At 34.2% G+C, this 17,359-nt stretch overlaps 4 protein-coding genes across 4 annotated transcripts; 3 read left to right on the top strand and 1 right to left on the bottom strand.

The window, feature by feature from the left end:
* Window positions 1-304: 304 nt before the first annotated feature.
* On the bottom strand, window positions 305-2,281 carry RpS27 (ribosomal protein S27). The gene is made up of 3 exons (XM_013310416.1): window positions 2,183-2,281; window positions 1,650-1,869; window positions 305-458 (listed from the first exon to the last, which is right to left on the bottom strand). Exons 1-3 carry the CDS (start codon window positions 2,186-2,188, stop codon window positions 430-432), a joined length of 255 nt encoding a protein of 84 aa, XP_013165870.1. The 5' UTR covers window positions 2,189-2,281; the 3' UTR covers window positions 305-429.
* A 451-nt stretch (window positions 2,282-2,732) lies between these two features.
* On the top strand, window positions 2,733-4,458 carry RpII18 (RNA polymerase II subunit RpII18). Its single transcript, XM_013310461.1, has 2 exons — window positions 2,733-3,055; window positions 3,922-4,458. The coding sequence occupies exons 1-2, from the start codon at window positions 2,845-2,847 to the stop codon at window positions 4,107-4,109; spliced, it is 399 nt and encodes a 132-aa protein (XP_013165915.1). The 5' UTR covers window positions 2,733-2,844; the 3' UTR covers window positions 4,110-4,458.
* Window positions 4,459-6,222: 1,764 nt separating this feature from the next.
* LOC106116758 (sarcalumenin) lies at window positions 6,223-15,484 on the top strand. Its single transcript, NM_001312392.2, is given in 11 exon segments — window positions 6,223-6,252; window positions 6,489-6,643; window positions 10,175-10,264; window positions 11,458-11,790; window positions 11,874-12,631; window positions 12,771-13,092; window positions 13,169-13,341; window positions 13,509-13,700; window positions 13,888-14,151; window positions 14,352-14,515; window positions 14,759-15,484. Coding segments are annotated over 10 exon segments (2,589 nt in total). The 5' UTR covers window positions 6,223-6,252; window positions 6,489-6,561; the 3' UTR covers window positions 14,970-15,484.
* Window positions 15,485-16,152: 668 nt separating this feature from the next.
* Window positions 16,153-17,193, top strand: LOC106116807 (FAM206 family protein CG9288). Its single transcript, NM_001312589.1, is given in 2 exon segments — window positions 16,153-16,278; window positions 16,430-17,193. A coding segment is annotated over 1 exon segment (528 nt). The 5' UTR covers window positions 16,153-16,278; window positions 16,430-16,618; the 3' UTR covers window positions 17,147-17,193.
* The last annotated feature ends 166 nt before the right edge of the window (window positions 17,194-17,359 follow it).

The raw sequence follows: 17,359 nt of genomic DNA, 5'->3' as shown, positions 1-17,359 counted from the left end.
ATCATTTAAAACCAGATTTAGTTAATTACCAAGACAGATGTTACATTTGGCAAGGCTTTAGTTATTTTAACTTATTATTTCATATTAAAGGCATAAACTACTTTCATCATCAGCTCACTATACATCCCCAACAAGGGGCTCAGAGCCTAACCTAAGGTTAGTTAGGGGGTGCCTAAACCATAGTTATCCATGCTGGCCCAGTGTGGGTTGGTTGACTTAACACATATCTTTAAATTTCTTCTTAGATTTGTTCAGGTTGCTTCACAAAGGAAAACTACTAATTCTAGAAAAAAAACCAAAAAAATCCTTTCGAAAAAGCCTTTATTCACGCTTTAATGGATCCATTTTAATGAATTAGTAAAATATAATTCGTTCACAGAACTGGAAATAAAATGCAAATCTTAAATTAGGGCTTCTCTCAAGGATAACTTAATGTTGTTTTCTTCTAAACGAACAACCTGTAATAGATAGGAAATTACATTGTTAACAAATATTTCTTAACAAGGAACATTTCAAGGTTTTTTATCTATTCTTTGTTAGAAAGATTAAAAATGGCATATTGGTGTAAATGTTTATAATATCTTTTGAATTGCCCAGCTTGTGTCTATGAATCACATTCTTTACTTCATAAAGAAAATTATTTTATTTGAAACTAATTGGTATTGATTCAAAAATCATTATTATTAATTTTGAATACACACAAAAAATCACCAATCCATTCAGTATTAACTTTAAAATATTTTAGTAACCTTCACATTAAATATTTATTTAATTATTACCGCTTTTCGAAAGATTAAAGGTCATCAACAACAAATATTTCTAGAAATTAAAAATCCTACACTTGATTCCAGTCACAACCCTAAATTCCAATACAAATTACAATTCATGTAAACTTTTCAAATTCCTAAATATTTTACACTTTATTTTTATTCATTATTTATCAATCCTGTCTCCTAAGTTATTGCCTCAATGTATGAAGTTTAATATTCCTCTGTTTACTTTCAATCAAGGATGAGTTTCATAATTAAAAATGGCATTAACTTTTTGTGGTAAATACTATAATATCCTTTATTTTATTGTTCTAAAAATCACATTCTGCAGGAAAAGTAAAATTAGTATTTATTTCATAATATGATGCATTTACTGAACCTGATACTCCATGTTGTGCAACATATTCCTCCTACTTACGGTCTTAAAATTATTGCACCATATTTTGATACACAGTGTTTCACTAAATAATGATATTGTCAAGTTCTTTAATACATCCACTATTCATTTTGGGTCACAAAATAAAGGGTACCCATAAAAACTTTGACGTAAACAAAAAATAGTCTTATTAGGTTACATATTTTGTTTTAGAATATTTTTTAAAGTGTGTAAAGATAAGATAGATTTGAATGAATCAGTTTTTATAGAATCTGTATGTAAACAATCAACAAGTGCAAATATTCTTTGTTTTAAACTACTTCTCTTTATTATCTTACGCATTTTAATATGTGAATGTGATTGGTTCAGGTTGGAGAACTTTTTGATTTACACAAAGTACCTTCACATTTACTGTGTACTAATGAAACGGTAATTAATCGATTATGTCTAAAAATAAATTACCAATTAATAATCCCTATGAATATGTAAGGAAGATGAGTTACCTTCGGTTAACCTAGCTCGACCACCAGTAGGCTGGCAAAGGATTGTTGAACAACCAGCGCACACCACTACCCTTTGCGCGTGACTGAAAACTGTTGTGATTTTGTAGCAGCCGGGGCATTTTACATCCATGAAATATGAGTTTGGATGCGGCACCAGCCTCTTTAGCTTGTGTTTCCTCCTCTCCGACGCGGGCGACGGATGCAATAGATCAACAGCGAGCTGAAAACGTTTATATTTAGGTTAGCTTCACAACACTGAATAATCCAATTTGTTAATCGCAATTCACCAATTTAACCACTAAGCACTAATGTTATTTCAACATTTTTTCGGAATGGAGGTTAGAGTATTTTGTTGAATGTATAGTCGAGATGTCAAATCCTGCCATGTGTTTATCTTAACTTATGCGCAGTTTGAGTTTCAATGTGTATTTCAACTAAAATAAGTTAGAAAAACCAATAGCGTAATGTCACAAAGAACTACTTAATTTAACTTATTAAGGTATCACTGATTGATAATTTTTAATAAAACACACCGGCATGGTTACAGCTTCGATGCAGAACCGGAAAAGGAAAGACGTAAAATGTAGCAAAGACAAGAGAACAATTCCATAAATATTGCAGATAAAATATACAACGCCTAACGTTCCATGTCAAGCAATTTGTGCAAGTCAGACTTTTGCTAAAACCTGGCTGAATCGAGGCAAAATTTGAATTTGCTAGGTTGTGCAGTGCTCAATGAGTAGTGTTTAACAAGTTACGCTGTTGGTTTATAAATTATTAGGTGAAAAAGAAATTTTGGCTAAGAAATAAAAATGAAGGAGCACACGCAGTCAATTTGTATATTTAGAGAAAATACTATTCTTCTAAAGTATGCACACATTTTTAACTATAGTGGAATGGTTATTTGAATACTTAATTTTTAGTATTTTAAGATTTCTGCTTTTGCTGATTTCTAAACTGCAGACAAATTGTCATTTCATCATTTGATTATCTGTCACTATGTCACTAACCCTTAAGGCTGTATGGCTTAGTTCCTTTGCCTGCTCTTTCGAGTGAATAATAAAAACAACAACGTCACTAACCCTTAGATACGTCACTTTGTCACATTGAGATTTGTTGTCGTTCTTTATTACAAATCGTACTTCATATTATTTAAAGAATTTAAGTGTTGTATTGTATTAAACCTATTATAATAATGGCTGACGAAGAATACGAAGCCGAGGATGCAGGTGCGGATTACGATGACATCGCAGAAGAAGATGATAACATAGAGGAGACCGAAGAACAGGAAGAAGACGGTTTCAACACCCAGTGTGTTGCTCCAGGCCAAGCTGGTGGTGGAGTGGAAAAGTCCAAAAGAATTACCACAAGATATATGACGAAATATGAGAGAGCAAGAGTTTTAGGTACGGTAAATTACATTTTTTTTAATTGAAGACCACACTTAATCTGTATGGTTACTGTTATTATTCGATGATTTCTTGAACTATACTAGATTTTCTCATAACATGTATTGGTTTAGTTTTAGTGTATTAATTATTTAATTAAAGAAAAACAGTAAAATAGAAAATGAAGTCTCTCAATTACTGTTAACATTTGTATTTGAGGTTATAAATGAACAAGAAAATTAGTCTTAGTCATATATTCTCAATATTTATTTCTGTAATTTTGTTCATATTTTAGTTATTCAATTTGTAGAAAGCCGCAATTATACCCATCATAATATTTATATTGGTTTCACAAGCTACATTTGGCATTTGTTAACAATATAACATATAATTTTTTTTTTATATCATAAGGTGGCAAACGAGCAAGCGGCCACCTGAAATCGCTGAAATAGCGAAGTGACCGTTGCCCATAGACATGCGCAATTGCATATGCGTTGGCTACCTTTAATCGACGGAGGAGAGGATGCACAGAAATTAAATATTTTCCCTTTCCATGCATCCTCTCATCCGGAAAGTCCATTTCCACTTCCCATCTTTTCCTTATAGGAAAACGGTGGGAAGGGAAAGAGGACTAAATGAGGCCTCCGGGACGCACACTCATCAGACGAAACGCGGAATTGCTTCCACTTGATGCTTGTCTTCTGTGTGGTTGTGGTATTTCACCAGGCGAGCCAGGCCAATTTGTGCGAAGATGTTAAAGCGGGCTCTACCACTGTTAAAATAATGTTTAACTATGGGTTTTTGCTGCCTAAACACCTAAAAAAATATTTTGTCATTTCTCTTTAAAAAACCACATTATAATGTTAGTTGTAACATTATTTCAGGCACTCGAGCTCTACAGATTGCTATGTGCGCTCCAGTGATGGTAGAATTGGAAGGAGAAACGGATCCCCTACAAATAGCTATGAAAGAATTGAAACAGAGAAAGATACCTATCATAATCCGAAGATATTTACCTGACCATTCCTATGAAGATTGGAGTATAGATGAACTTATCATCATAGACCATTAAGGCTAAGTAGAAATAAGAATAATTTTATAAGTTGAAAAGTATAAGATAAAATAGATTTATGTCAATTATTGAGCTTTGGAAGAAATGTTAGTAATTTTTTTTTATTTTTCATCAAAAATATGAAATGGCACTCTTGATTTAAACAAAAAGGTTAACAACATGTGAATGAAGATTGTATATGTATGTTTTTTTTATCATGAAACAATAAAGTTGAGAACAGTGCCATCTAGTTAAAGATGAAAAAAAAGTTTTGCATTATTATGGAACTCAAAGTTTAAATAATTCAAGCAATATTTATTCCAAGGCTCGTATCAATTCACTTGAAAATAAATGTTTTATAAATTTAAATATTTTTAAGTCTCATAATAAATAAGTTTCATACAAATACTTTTTTAATTTTTGATTTACCAATTTTTTGGAACAATTGTGAAATGGAAATAGTCCAAGGTACTTAAGCTTCAGATATCTTATATATAAAATTCTTGTGTCACAATTTTCGTTCCTATACTCCTCCGAAACTGTTTGACCGATTCTCATGAAATTTTGTGAGCATATTGAGTAGGTCTGAGAATCGGCCAACATCTATTTTTAATCCAGCGCGGACGGAGTCGCGGGCGACAGCTAGTAATATGTATTCTCAATCGTGAGCCTTTTTAAAATTCTTCTGGTTTGAGTGAACTCATATCAACTATATCTGTAATTATATCTGTTTTCTTTGAGTTGTAAATACCCAATATTATTTCCCACTGTTCTACGCCAGGGGTTCCATATCGACCACTTTGAGAATCACCGAACAACATAAAACCTACACATTTCGTTGTTGCTTTAATTATGTCTGAGTGCATTAAATCTATGCAATTAATAAAATTGGATTGTCTGTAATATTGAAAAAAAAAGCATATTTTGCATTGCTTATATCGAAAAATCTTTTTTTGAATTTTTGTTCTATTGTCCGCAAATCCGTGTAAATTTTTTCAAAAAAGGTGGACCAACGACATGTATGTTACTGGAAGGTAGTTTATATGTGCAGGAGTAACTTATGCTACTTTTTTAAAATTGTGTACTGACGAAATCACAGTTGACAGCTACTTTGAAATAAAGATACATGTTGTAATTTTAGGAATGCAAGTTTGAAATGTAGGAGCGTGTGGCGTCGCGCATGCCTGACTATTGCCAAGCGATGTACTGCCGATATTAATCACTACACTTGTTTGTAAATGTTCGATAGGCGAAAGGACAACCGTGTACACTGTCCTTGTCGTCAACTCATATGTGCCCACCGAGGAACACAGAGCATATCCAAGTTAGGAGATTAGGTGTAAGTTAACCACGTTGGCCCTGTGTGGATTGGTAGATTTCACACCTTTGTGTTTCTTCACTTCGATGTATCTAGGATATTGGAATCCAGTTGTATCGAATTGCGGGTTCTTAAAGAGATTCTGCGGTATTACACTAGTTGTTATGAGAAATGCTTAAGCTTTAGGAGTAGGTTTAATCGTATTCGGAGATAATAAGTGTATTTGTTAATCATCATATTAAAAATATTGTTTTCAATATGTTCGTAAACATCGAATTTTAGTAAAAGCGTATTCTGTCAATGGAATAGTGTAATAGATATAAATTAATTTTATTTGCTACTTGGTATGTTTCGGAAGACAGATACTGGGAAGAGAATATTTTAAATTCTTATCAAGAATAAAAGCGATAGAAGCTAAATTAATCGAGATGTATGGTATTCAAATAACTGTAGAGTTAACATATTAGTGTTTTCATTACAAAAATTGTGTTGCTTAGTTAGAAACTACCATGATCCTGTTACCAAAAGTTCAAGTAAATTCTGTGGACTGTACGTAGTGGAAATAAGTTTACATTTGTGGTATCCCTTTTGACGCTTTATAAATGTTTCTATCCTGATATCTATTGTAAAGACTGATGATGTAGTGTTCTTCAAAATTACTACAATTTTATTAAGAGAATATCTTCTGCGACACGTCAACCTGTCGTTTATGATTCGGGAGAGCGAGGCGCGGGCGCAGCCGCCTCCCCCCTCGCCCGCGTGTCTTGGCAAAGCGCGGATACCGCGGGCGCGGGAGAGCCGCCAGTACCCGCCGACCAGCGATGCTGTGCTGTCTCCGGAAATAGAGTACGTCCGATCCATGCAGTGTCGCGAACCGCCCCCGAGCAGCCGCGCCATTCAAACCGCGGTTAATTATAGAGCGATACAGTTAACTTGCATTTCTAGACTACAACTCGATTTCAATAAATTCTCGAAGCGCTCTCGTTAACCCCGGTTTGAGGAAAGCGACGCGAGTTGCATTCCATCGAATGCCAGTCGCGTCGCGTTGCTGGTGCTTTGCGTGTGACCGTTGCCGTCTGCAGGTGGAGGGTTGAGGTGCGCGAGTGTGTGTGCAAATGACTGGTCGCCCGCTCGACCGGGCCCAACTTTGACACGATGTGGACCGAAAGGTTGAAGTTATGGCGGTTTATGTTGTGCGCGCTGCTGGCCGTGTCGGCGCTCGCGCTCCTCGCCAGAGGTGAGTCCGTTACCCCGCGCGCCCGCTATCCCCGCGCTCTGCGTCACACAAACCGAAACTATTTTCGGCCGAACTTGCGCTGAAATTATGTAAAAGCTTGTCCGTGCTCTATTTTTGGCGATAACCTTAAGTGTGAATTTATATTACAAAATAAACTGCATTGCCTACATTTAAAGCGCACCTCTAAACCGCGAGAAGGTCGAAACGTCGATTCGAGCTAGGCGCAAAGAAATCGCAGTCGCGCTCTTCCCGTTGTGCAAAGCTACGCAAATAGAAATACAGGGATTTGTCGTTATGCGTCGCCATCTTGTGAAAAACGATAGGATCATGACGACATTATAAAAATGAGATTCGAAAATAGGTGATATCATAACGCTTTTATAATTTTATCTTAGACATTATCAAGTAATACGTTACTTACGAGAAATTAAGCAGTCAATATTTGATAATACTGGTGAAAAATCAGTAATTTTATCACAAAAAACACATAGGACATATATTAAGTGTTAACGACATAATTTATGATGGCAGTAAATTTGAGATGGTTAATGGCACAAGGTCGTTGTTGAAAAATCATAAAAACTGGATGAAAAAATATGACGACTACGACTCTTTAAATTATCTTACACGCAGAAAAACAATATAAATCGCATATATTATTAACATACATAATATATAATAATTCAACTATGACTTGCATCTATCATCAGTACATTTTTCTAATAGCTTGTAAGTAAAATACGCAACTCATCATACCCCTAGCTTTATCGGTATGAGTAAATACGCAACTGCCCACAATATTAATGTTTTGCCTTATAGATTGGATTTAATTTTAATATCTCCTTTCTTCTATCTACCGACCTTGGCTAATGAAAACGTCTCAGAAAAGACAGTAAAATATTCTTGCAATTAACGACACGTGGTTGTCAATAGTACAGTATGCTTCATCAAACTTGTATATTAGAAATAATTATATTAATTTCGTGGACTCAAGAACGTACGATATACAAGGAAAGAACGTTGGATAAACGCAAATAAAAATTAGAAAATCTGAAAACATTGGCACATGGAATCGAACCCGGAGATGTAGATTTCAAGTCCAATGCTTAACCCATGTGCCGTCACTCAAAGAGGTAGGCACAGATTTTAGACAATCATTTGGCAGGATCTCTAATACTCTCACCAAAATCATTTGTTAACTTTCATCCCACAAACAGGCTACGTATATCAGAGTTTTCGTTTCTTGCTGAAAAATCGACTAAGTTTAAGCTATAAAACGGCCGTAGTTATCAATCTATTTAAAAACGTTAATTTGAAATTAAATCGGCCACAGTGACTCATTAGATTCACGTCTTAAATATTTAAATTTAGCAATCAAAATAAACATTTTAAGCTAGATCCGATAAAGCGAGTCAATCATATTGATTTCATGCAGACAGTTTTGTGTAAATAATATCTATCTGCCTTTATTTTTGTGCTCCCTATCAATCAATGTATGACATTATTCGGGAAGAGATTCGGCTTCTTGATAACAAAGAATCGTAGTCAAACTCAACATATTTTCATATAACATATCGTATGAACGACTCTCGGAAAATACAAACGACCCAAGGCGAATAATCTAACACAAAACAAACAATCACGGTTAAAGACATAAAAATTAAGTTATAATTCACTGAAACGACGAAACAACTTATATTTTTGAAGAAAAAAAAACGCTCACAGAGCAAAGAAAAGTAATCGAAGCTTCGATAATATATGACATATGGAAAGACCCATTTTCGCTGCTTAATCATTACAATAGGCCGCGGGTCCCTAATCATCTCGCGTCCTAGACCATGCATTTATTATCTCCTAGGACCTAAGGGTGTATAGCCACTGTGGTTGAGGTTCAACATAGTCGTGGTTTATAATAATCATTTTATTTGCATATTTCCGTATGAACAAGACTTGAAACTGGAGAGGAGTTTAAGTACTCACTTGTTATGTCTTTGCTGTCTATTACGAAATGAATTTCTTTTTGTTAATACGTTCGTTATATATTTGGTTATAAACATTACAAAATATTTACTATTTTATAATCAATAATAGTATAAGAGCCAGTCGGTCGACCTACACCCATCAATTAAGCAGATGAGATATATTTTGGGCATACCTAAGCATATTCTCTGTGTTGAAAACTATCAACTGATATAAAATTCATTCCGTTATCAAAAGAGTGTATGAGATGAAAGAAAATTGTTTAAAATTAATTAATTCTATTATTCATAGCCATACTTAAATAGTTTTTGATAAGCGAGGTATCAGAGGCATGTTTGTTAATCTCAAGTATTTCATGAAAATATGTCTCGTCTGGTTATAGGGTGAATGTCGATCACTCACTGTCTCCTGTACTATAACTTTGAACGAGGTTAATACAAGAACGATTTTTATTCTGTTTGTGTAGATTTAACTCTGTCAGTAACTATTTTATTATAGCACAGATCACTTTCTTCTGGAGCTATTTTAAACGCAAATAACGTAGCAAGGTCTGAGATGACGTCACCACTTTGTTTTCGTGACCTAGTCAGTTTATAAGCGTTACGCCAGCGCACCGACTTAATTATTTATCTAATTTTTATTTCACCCGACGGGAAAATAAAAAGCTCCAGTTAAAAAAAACGATTTGTTTAAGACATTTCGTTTCGTACGTTTTTTGTCAGCCCGAAAACGTTGGAGGTGATGTTAGTATGATTATCTTAACATAGGTGCAAGAAGTTAAAAGTTTAGATTGACAGGAAATTATTTTACATATCTTTATATATATAATTCTTCTGTGAGTGTGTATGTCACTGAACTTCTCTCAAACGACTGGACCGATTTTGATGAAATTTTTTGTGTGTGTTCAAGGGGATCTGGGAATGGTTTAGATTCACAATTTTCATCAAATATTAACTTCATATTAATTTATTCAAATTAAAGACATGTAGACAGGACAACGTCTGTCGGGTCCGCTAGTAGATATATAAAGTAGGAACTGTAGACATTAATTTTTGCATGTTCCTTTATTTCATTTGTAATTATTACAAGTTTATTTAGGTAGATGTGTGTATAGAAAAAATATTTGTTTGTTCATTGGTTCCGTACATAAATCTATTCTATCTGTTTGCGTAAAAATTGTTTGGCAGATCATTTATTCAACTTTGTTTTTATGGCGTTTTGTGAATAGTATGGGATGTGATTCATTGGATTAGAATTCAATAGGTACGTTCGTTGCATATTACATTAGTTTTATAGATAAAATTTATATTATGTTGTATCTATCATATCTAGCTGACTCTGAGTGGAATTAAAAAAAAATTAGTGGCCTACGTGCTCTTTCAGGCTATCTTCTAAATCTATGCCAAATTTCAGCGAGATCCATGCAGCCGTTCTGGAGATACAGTCAAACATCTATCAATCCATCCATCCAACGAATTGCATTTACAATATTAATAAGATTTTAGTAAAAATATTTTTGTTTTAATTAAAGACATTTTTTTTTGTTTGCAGCTGACGATGACGACATACCTTTAGAGTCACAATGCCGTCCATATATCGAAAAAGCACTAAAAGAGCTCGAATCTGGAGACACAGAACCAGGTACAGTATATTAAATATACAAAATATTATGTAAAGTTAGGTAAAGTTTCTTCTACACTAATCTAATCTAAAAGCCTTAGGCACAAAATTGGTATACATTAGTAACGTTTCATTAATGTAAGTTTAGTTCTTTAATTTTTAATTTAAAAAATTCTTGAACTTTTTAAATTAAAAATGTACAGTTATTTTTTTATTTACTATACTGTTTCTTATAGTAAGTTGTGTACTGAATTACACGCTCGAATTCATATTTAAATAGCATTGGTACTATTTCAGATTTGACTAATAACCTTTCCGGTGTAGAATAATCTTTGGCCTAGTGTCGCGCGCCATTTTTGTATGAGCAATCTCCTTGGCAATCTTTTGTCAAATTTTTCTAGCTAAGACACTATACTCCTATTCACTGGGTGTGATTTAGACTGGGCTATATTTAACAAAGATGTAACTGTTCTATCTTGTTACTATGTATTCATTTTACACAATAGAAGACGTTTCTTGACCTCTTTAAATATTTTAATATATCTTAGAATAATGTCTATTAATATTGTAGCGAACACGGTGCAACAATGAAATTTTCATGAATATAAAAGACTAACTGGCACACGCGACTTTTTCCGCGCGGAATTAAAATAAAACCAAATTAATAGCCTATGTGTTCTATTAGATTATATTCTATATGTATGCCTAATTTAATTCAGTTCCGTTCTGCCGTTCTGTTGATAAAATTTCAAGAAACAACCATCCATTTAGTCTTTCGCATTTATAATATTAGTAAGATTAAATTAAATGAATTAGTACCGAAACCTAAACTTATCAATGGAACTTGAAATGCATTAATTTTTTTATCGTTACAACGCGAACGTATTAGAAAACAAGTTAGTTAAAATATAATTCATGAAAGTTTTCTTCAAAGAAACCTTGAATTCTCAATGTAAGTCACGATGTGTCAAATAAAACTATTTTAACAGCGAGCAAGCGTCAACAGAACATCACGTCAGTAATTAAAAATCAAGAATAGATATTACTAAGCCGCAAATAAAACAAACGAGTCACAATAATAATTTTGTTGCGTAATTAATATGTGTCGTAAATTAGCCCATGACGAGAGTCACTTTTAGAAGCAAGTAATTCTTGAGCTTGAAGAAATAAATGCTTGTAATTCGCTTTTCTATTATTATTGTGATTATTTACAGATTCATCAAGTAAAAACGACTCCAGTGAAGTTAGCATAGATGACGACACTAAGGAGATAAATTCCGCAGAAGAGCCTGACGATCAAACTGGAGAAGATAGCAAAGAAGATGAAAGCAGCCAAGAAGAGGTTCCCGTCGTTGAAGTCGCAGACGAACCCTATGTGTCTCAAGCTTTTGAAGAAGATGAAAAAAGTCCAGAAGACAATAATTCGAAAGAAGATGCGACAGCAGAATCTGATGACAATATCAGTGCTGAAGAACAGGCCGATAGCAAAGAAGACGATGGAGACAGTGAAGAACAAGCATCTGCTGATGAACAAAATGCCGAAAAAGGTAATTAAGCAAGTTTTTTTTTATACAAAGGGTAATAAAGAGTTCAAATTAATATAAGAAACATTTTAAAACATTTATTACAGAAAGTGGCGAAATCTCAGAAGAGGTAAACGAGGTTGAAACCGTTGATGATAAAAGTGAAGAAGACAAAAAAGATGACTCGTCAGAAGTAACTGAAGCCGAAAGTCAAGAAGAAGAAGCAGGCAAGGAAAGTGAAGAAACAAGTAAAGAAGGAGATACGGCAGAGGATAAAACAGAAGAAGCTGATGATTCAAAGGAAGAGAGTGTAGATTCTGAAACGGACGACAGCAATAAAGAAGATAAGAAAGACGAGGACGACGACGGATCTCAAGAAAAGGCTGAATCTGATGAAAAAGACGTGGAAGACAAAGAAGACAGTGGTTCTGAAGAAGTAAAGGATGACAAAGACTCAAAGGAAGAAAAAGGAGACGAAACTGAGGTCGAAACTGAAGCAGAAGAGAAAGTTGAATCTGATTCGACAGCAGACTCCGATGAAACTCCTGCCGAAACGGCGGAGGGAGAAAAGTCTGAAGAAAGTGATAAAGAATCTGCAGAAGGGGGTGAGGACGACGGTGATAAATCAGCAGAGGCTGATGAAGCTACTGATGATGAATCTGCAAAGTCTGACGAAGCCGATGGCGAAAAGTCAGGAGAGGTCGAGGTAGACAAGTCCGGAGAGGCTGAGGAAGACAAGTCAGGAGAAGCTGAGGAAGACAAGTCAGGAGAGGCTGAAGAAGATAAGTCAGCAGAAGCTGACGCAGAAGCCCCTGAAGCCAAATCAGGAGAAGAAGAAGAATTGCCAGAGGAAGAATTATTGAAGGTATGTTATGAACGAACATTTCTGTTTATGCTTTTAACTATTGCGTATTATTCAATTACGAGAAAAACTGCTTCGTTGTAAAATTTAGTAGTTAAATATAAAAACATAATATAAAACTTCTATCACCTATCTTTTTTAGACAGAAGAGATCCCGGAGAATCTGAGATCGCGTGATCATATCATCCAAGTATTGAGATTAGACGAAGAGGCCAGCGAGGCGGAGTTAATCATAGAAAAATCAGCAGACATCATACTGCGAGATTTGAAGAGAGTTTACGAGAATTCCATAAAGCCTTTAGAAGGGCTTTACAAATACAGGGACTTAAGTAATAGACACTTTGGCGATCCAGAAATATTTTCTAAGCCTTTAGTGTTATTCATGGGACCATGGAGCGGAGGAAAATCGAGTATTTTAAACTATTTAACTGGTTTAGAGTTCACAGAGTGGTCTTTGAGGACTGGTAATTGTTTGTTTTTAAAGTTTATTTTAATTTACAAAAAATGATAACACTTGAAAATTGTGACATATAATTTCAGGCGCTGAACCATCACCGGCCTACTTTAACATTCTGATGCACGGTAAAGATCCCGAAGTGCTTGACGGTACTCAACTTGCAGCGGATTGGACATTCTCCGGACTACAGAAGTTCGGCCAAGGTCTAGAGGAGCGCCTTAGAGGTCTCAAATACCCTAGCAAACTATTGGAAAAGGTAAATAAATAATTACCAAAAGTTGTACGGCAACGCATTGGAAGTAGAGTTATATTGTAGTAAAAAGTATTGTCTTATGACATCCGCACTGAACATCAGATGAAATTTCGCTAATTTCTTAAGAAAAATATAGTAGAATAAAACATATTACGTTTTACCTGTTTCAGGTTAATATCGTTGAAATTCCCGGCATATTGGAAGTTAGGAAGCAAGTGTCCCGTGTGTTCCCATTCAACGATGCCTGCCAGTGGTTCATCGATCGCGCAGACATTATCTTCCTCGTCTACGATCCCTCCAAGCTCGACGTCGGACCTGAAACTGAAGCTATACTCGATCAACTCAAGGGTAGAGAATCACAGGTGAACATACCTAATGAACCTGTGAACCTAATCGTTCGATATTCGAATATTTAATATTATTATTAATATTATAAAAATCGATATTTATTTTTATAAAGCTGTTGCAAATGCAGTTGGCTTTTGGCAAGAATTTTTGAGAATTCTATGTTCAAAGAGAATGAATATAAAACAAACTATTTTCTTCCAGACACGTATCGTTCTTAACAAAGCGGATACTGTAAAACCTGAGGAATTAATGCGGGTTCAGAGCGCTCTGATCTGGAATATCTCACCATTGATGAGTTCCGCTCAACCGCCAGTCATGTACACAGTGTCATTATGGTCAATTCCGTTTGAAGCGAGTGCACCGGCGCGTTTACTTCAGGCTCAAGAGCGGGAGCTACTGAGGGATCTCCGTCAAGCAGTTGACAGACGTATTGAGAATAAGATCGCCAGTGCTAGAAGATTCGCGGTGAGTAAAATTCATGGAATAAAAAAAGACGGACGTTGCTTGAATAGTCTTTTGGTTTGTGTCACAATTCACTGGTTAAAGGTAGTTGTTGATTCGCTTTATCGTTCTTTGTTCTAAGTAGTTATTCGTTTTAGATGTCCATAAGTTAAAAAAATATATAGTTTTATTATATTTTCAACTATAATTGTATAAAATTGCAGGTCCGTGTGAGAAACCACGCCAAAATGGTCGACTGTTACCTGACAACGTATTACAACCATAAGACCATTTTCGGCAACAAGAAGCTGATTGCTGACGCTATTATAGAAAATCCTCAGAACTACCACATTTACGAAGGACTGAGCACATTGACAAACATTTCTAGGTAAGTTACTTGTATATTTAATACAAATTTTATTAAAAATTATATGGCAACATTTTTTCTATATTGTTAGTATTTTTTTCTGTGGTCGCATATATTAAAATTTATTAGAAAGTACTTCAATAAAATTACTTAAATGATTCCATGTTACGTATTTAACGTGACGTCAATTAAAGGCATTTTTGTTAATTTTAAAAATTAACGTATTTTTCTTGGTAGTATTTGTAATATTTATTGTATTTTCAGGTACGATCTTCCTGATCCAGAAACCTATAGGGACTTCTTCAGACTCAATCCCCTTTATGAGTTCCAACAGTTGTCCGCGACGTGCACTTATTTCCGCGGCTGTCCCATCACGCGGCTCGATGTTGCCATCGCTTACGATCTGCCCGAGCTCGTCGGCAAATACAAGAAGATGGTGGAGACCGCTACCCCCCAGGGCATGCCCAAAAGTTGAGACAAATTAACCCCCTTACCTTGTAACGCCTGCTTTTTTTATTTTAGCAAATTGGTATAGATAATTATTTTTGGGCACATTATGCATTTCTTTATCTAATTTGGCGTCGAATCACATTTGTTTAAAAAGTTTCCTCATAAAAATCGCATTTCGTATTCGTTCGTTGTTACATTAATTTGCTTAAACACTCGCTTGTTCCTGTTTCTTTTTTTACGTGAATGGTGTCGTGTCGAATGTTTTAAATATGTGTATTTTTCACAATAGAAGATGCAAGCCAATTTCCAGATTCCTATTTAACAAAGTTATCAAAATTTTATGATTTGTATCTAGTCATTATGTTAAAGTTTGTTAGTGAAAACGTTGTTAATTTATTTATTTATTGGGGCGAGTTCCTTGATTTTAGGTCTTAAGTACCATATGTATTAATGCGGTCTCTGCCATGGTTCATCTTGTTTGAAGGAGGCGCAATATGGATATTTTATGATTAATAAGTTAAATAAAATAAATAAAAAGTGTTGTGGTTGTTATTTTATAACTAACATGAAAATTAAATATTAACCCCTGAAATTTAAAATCGAAGCTGGCTACAAAATACAACCTTTATGAAACAGTTGCTTATGGACTTGTGGCTTGACGATAAACCAGCAGTTTGATTTGATTAATATGCTAGACTCTTGAGTCAACTAGTAGCTCATTTAAAGTGGGTAGACTGGGCTGGTGACCTTGCGTGATGGATCGAAAGGACAGCTCGAATAAGCAAGACTAGCTACAAAACATTAAAAAAAAGAGTTTATATTATATTCATAGAACACACATATAAATTTCAAATATTGTTTAGTAATTAACACAAAGAATTCTATAATATTTTTTAGTTAATCTGCTTTTACTACAAAGACATTATTTGGAACTGGCAACAAATCACATCACTTCCATTTTTTAAGTAAAAATGGTTGTCTCCTATGTTTCATTTACATTATTACAAACGCTTTAGTTCATTTTGTCGGTTTGTAAATTAATTTATGATATTTACATTTTTAACAATATTTCTAAATGAATTCAATATGTGAAGATTATTAAAAAAAGACCATTTTATAATCTGTAATAGAAGGAAGTGAAGAAAAAAAAACGTAAGTCTGACACTTTTTCTTGTAAATATGATAAGATTTTAATTTATTACAAGTGATTGACATATTATATTTAACCTAATTAGTTAATATATAACAACGGAATGCATACGGATTTATCACCGCACTTGCATACTCATGAGTGCAATATCCTAATAAAAAAATTACAAGACTGTCATGTTGAGGTTAGTGCGGTTCGGTAATGTTATTTTACAATTTGAAAAAGAATGTTTTCAGAATAAAGCATGTAATGATAAAAGATCATTTTGATCTCTTTTTCCCTTAATAAATTTACGAGTTTTGTATTGTTACTTATTAAGTTATGTTATATTGCAGCATTCTTTTCGAAAATTTCTGGGATATTGCAACGACTTTGATAGGGATATGAGAAAGTGTTTGAAAGGCGAACGTTTACGACGTCAAAAGGCAAATCACGAAGAATCTGTAAGAAGACATGCTGAAATTAGAGCTCGCATATTAGCTCATAATCAAGCTACACAATAGTTAGTGAAAAAAAATAATAAAATGGAATACAACATACTGCAGTCGATTAACTTGGAAGATTTATCTCATTTCAAATCATTTACAGACCGTTACTTTAGCAAAAGATATGTACTCAATGTTAATGGAATTGAAAACAATGATATAATGCTAATGTTCCACTCAAACAGAATAACACTTATAAGTCTTGCACCAAGTCATTTCTTTTTCAAGAAAACTGATCAATATAAAATTAATTTCAGTATTGGCAATATTGATAGATTAACGAACTCAGTAAAAGGCAAAGGAAAGAAAGGTGGACAAATGTTAACTGCAAATTCTGTTATTTGTAAAATTGAATATGATGATGGGACAATGTTTGCTATACCTTGCTGCATGAAAGGCACACTTATTGAAGTTAATAAAGAATTAACTAAGAATCCTGAACTATTAAGAGAACAGCCAGATTCTAACGGTTTTATTGCTATTATGTTGTCCAGTATTGCAATATCGGATTCAACAAAAAGTGAACTTTTAAATCACGAAGAGTATGTTAAAACTTTCAATAGTTGATAATAAGTAGATAATAGATTGTTAAATAAAGTCATAAATATTTTGTATTTGATTTGTTTCCTTTTACCCCAAATGAAGCGACACAAAAATTGCTATCTGACCTGTATCTTGACCTTTTTATGAGCCAACAAGTCTGCAGTTTTGTGTGTGACATTGTAATTGAACTAACAGTTTGTAACTCACCCAGTTGTTATGTAAGCAATAAACAAGCAA

Source organism: Papilio xuthus, unplaced genomic scaffold, assembly GCF_000836235.2.
Source record: "Papilio xuthus unplaced genomic scaffold, Pxut_1.1 DF827714.1, whole genome shotgun sequence".
NCBI classification, from domain to species: Eukaryota; Metazoa; Arthropoda; class Insecta; order Lepidoptera; family Papilionidae; genus Papilio; species Papilio xuthus.
The sequence above is the reverse complement of the archived record's forward strand: the minus strand, read 5'-3'. Positions and strand labels throughout refer to the sequence as shown.

Bases quoted from the DNA above. Each gene is read 5' to 3' on its own strand.
- RpS27 (XM_013310416.1), bottom strand. The intron at 459-1,649 runs GTAACTCATCTT...TATCTATTACAG, and splicing joins TCGAGCTAGGTTAACCGAAG to GTTGTTCGTTTAGAAGAAAA.
- RpII18 (XM_013310461.1), top strand. From the start codon at position 2,845: ATGGCTGACGAAGAATACGAAGCCGAGGATGCAGGTGCGGATTACGAT. The intron at 3,056-3,921 runs GTACGGTAAATT...ACATTATTTCAG, and splicing joins TGAGAGAGCAAGAGTTTTAG to GCACTCGAGCTCTACAGATT.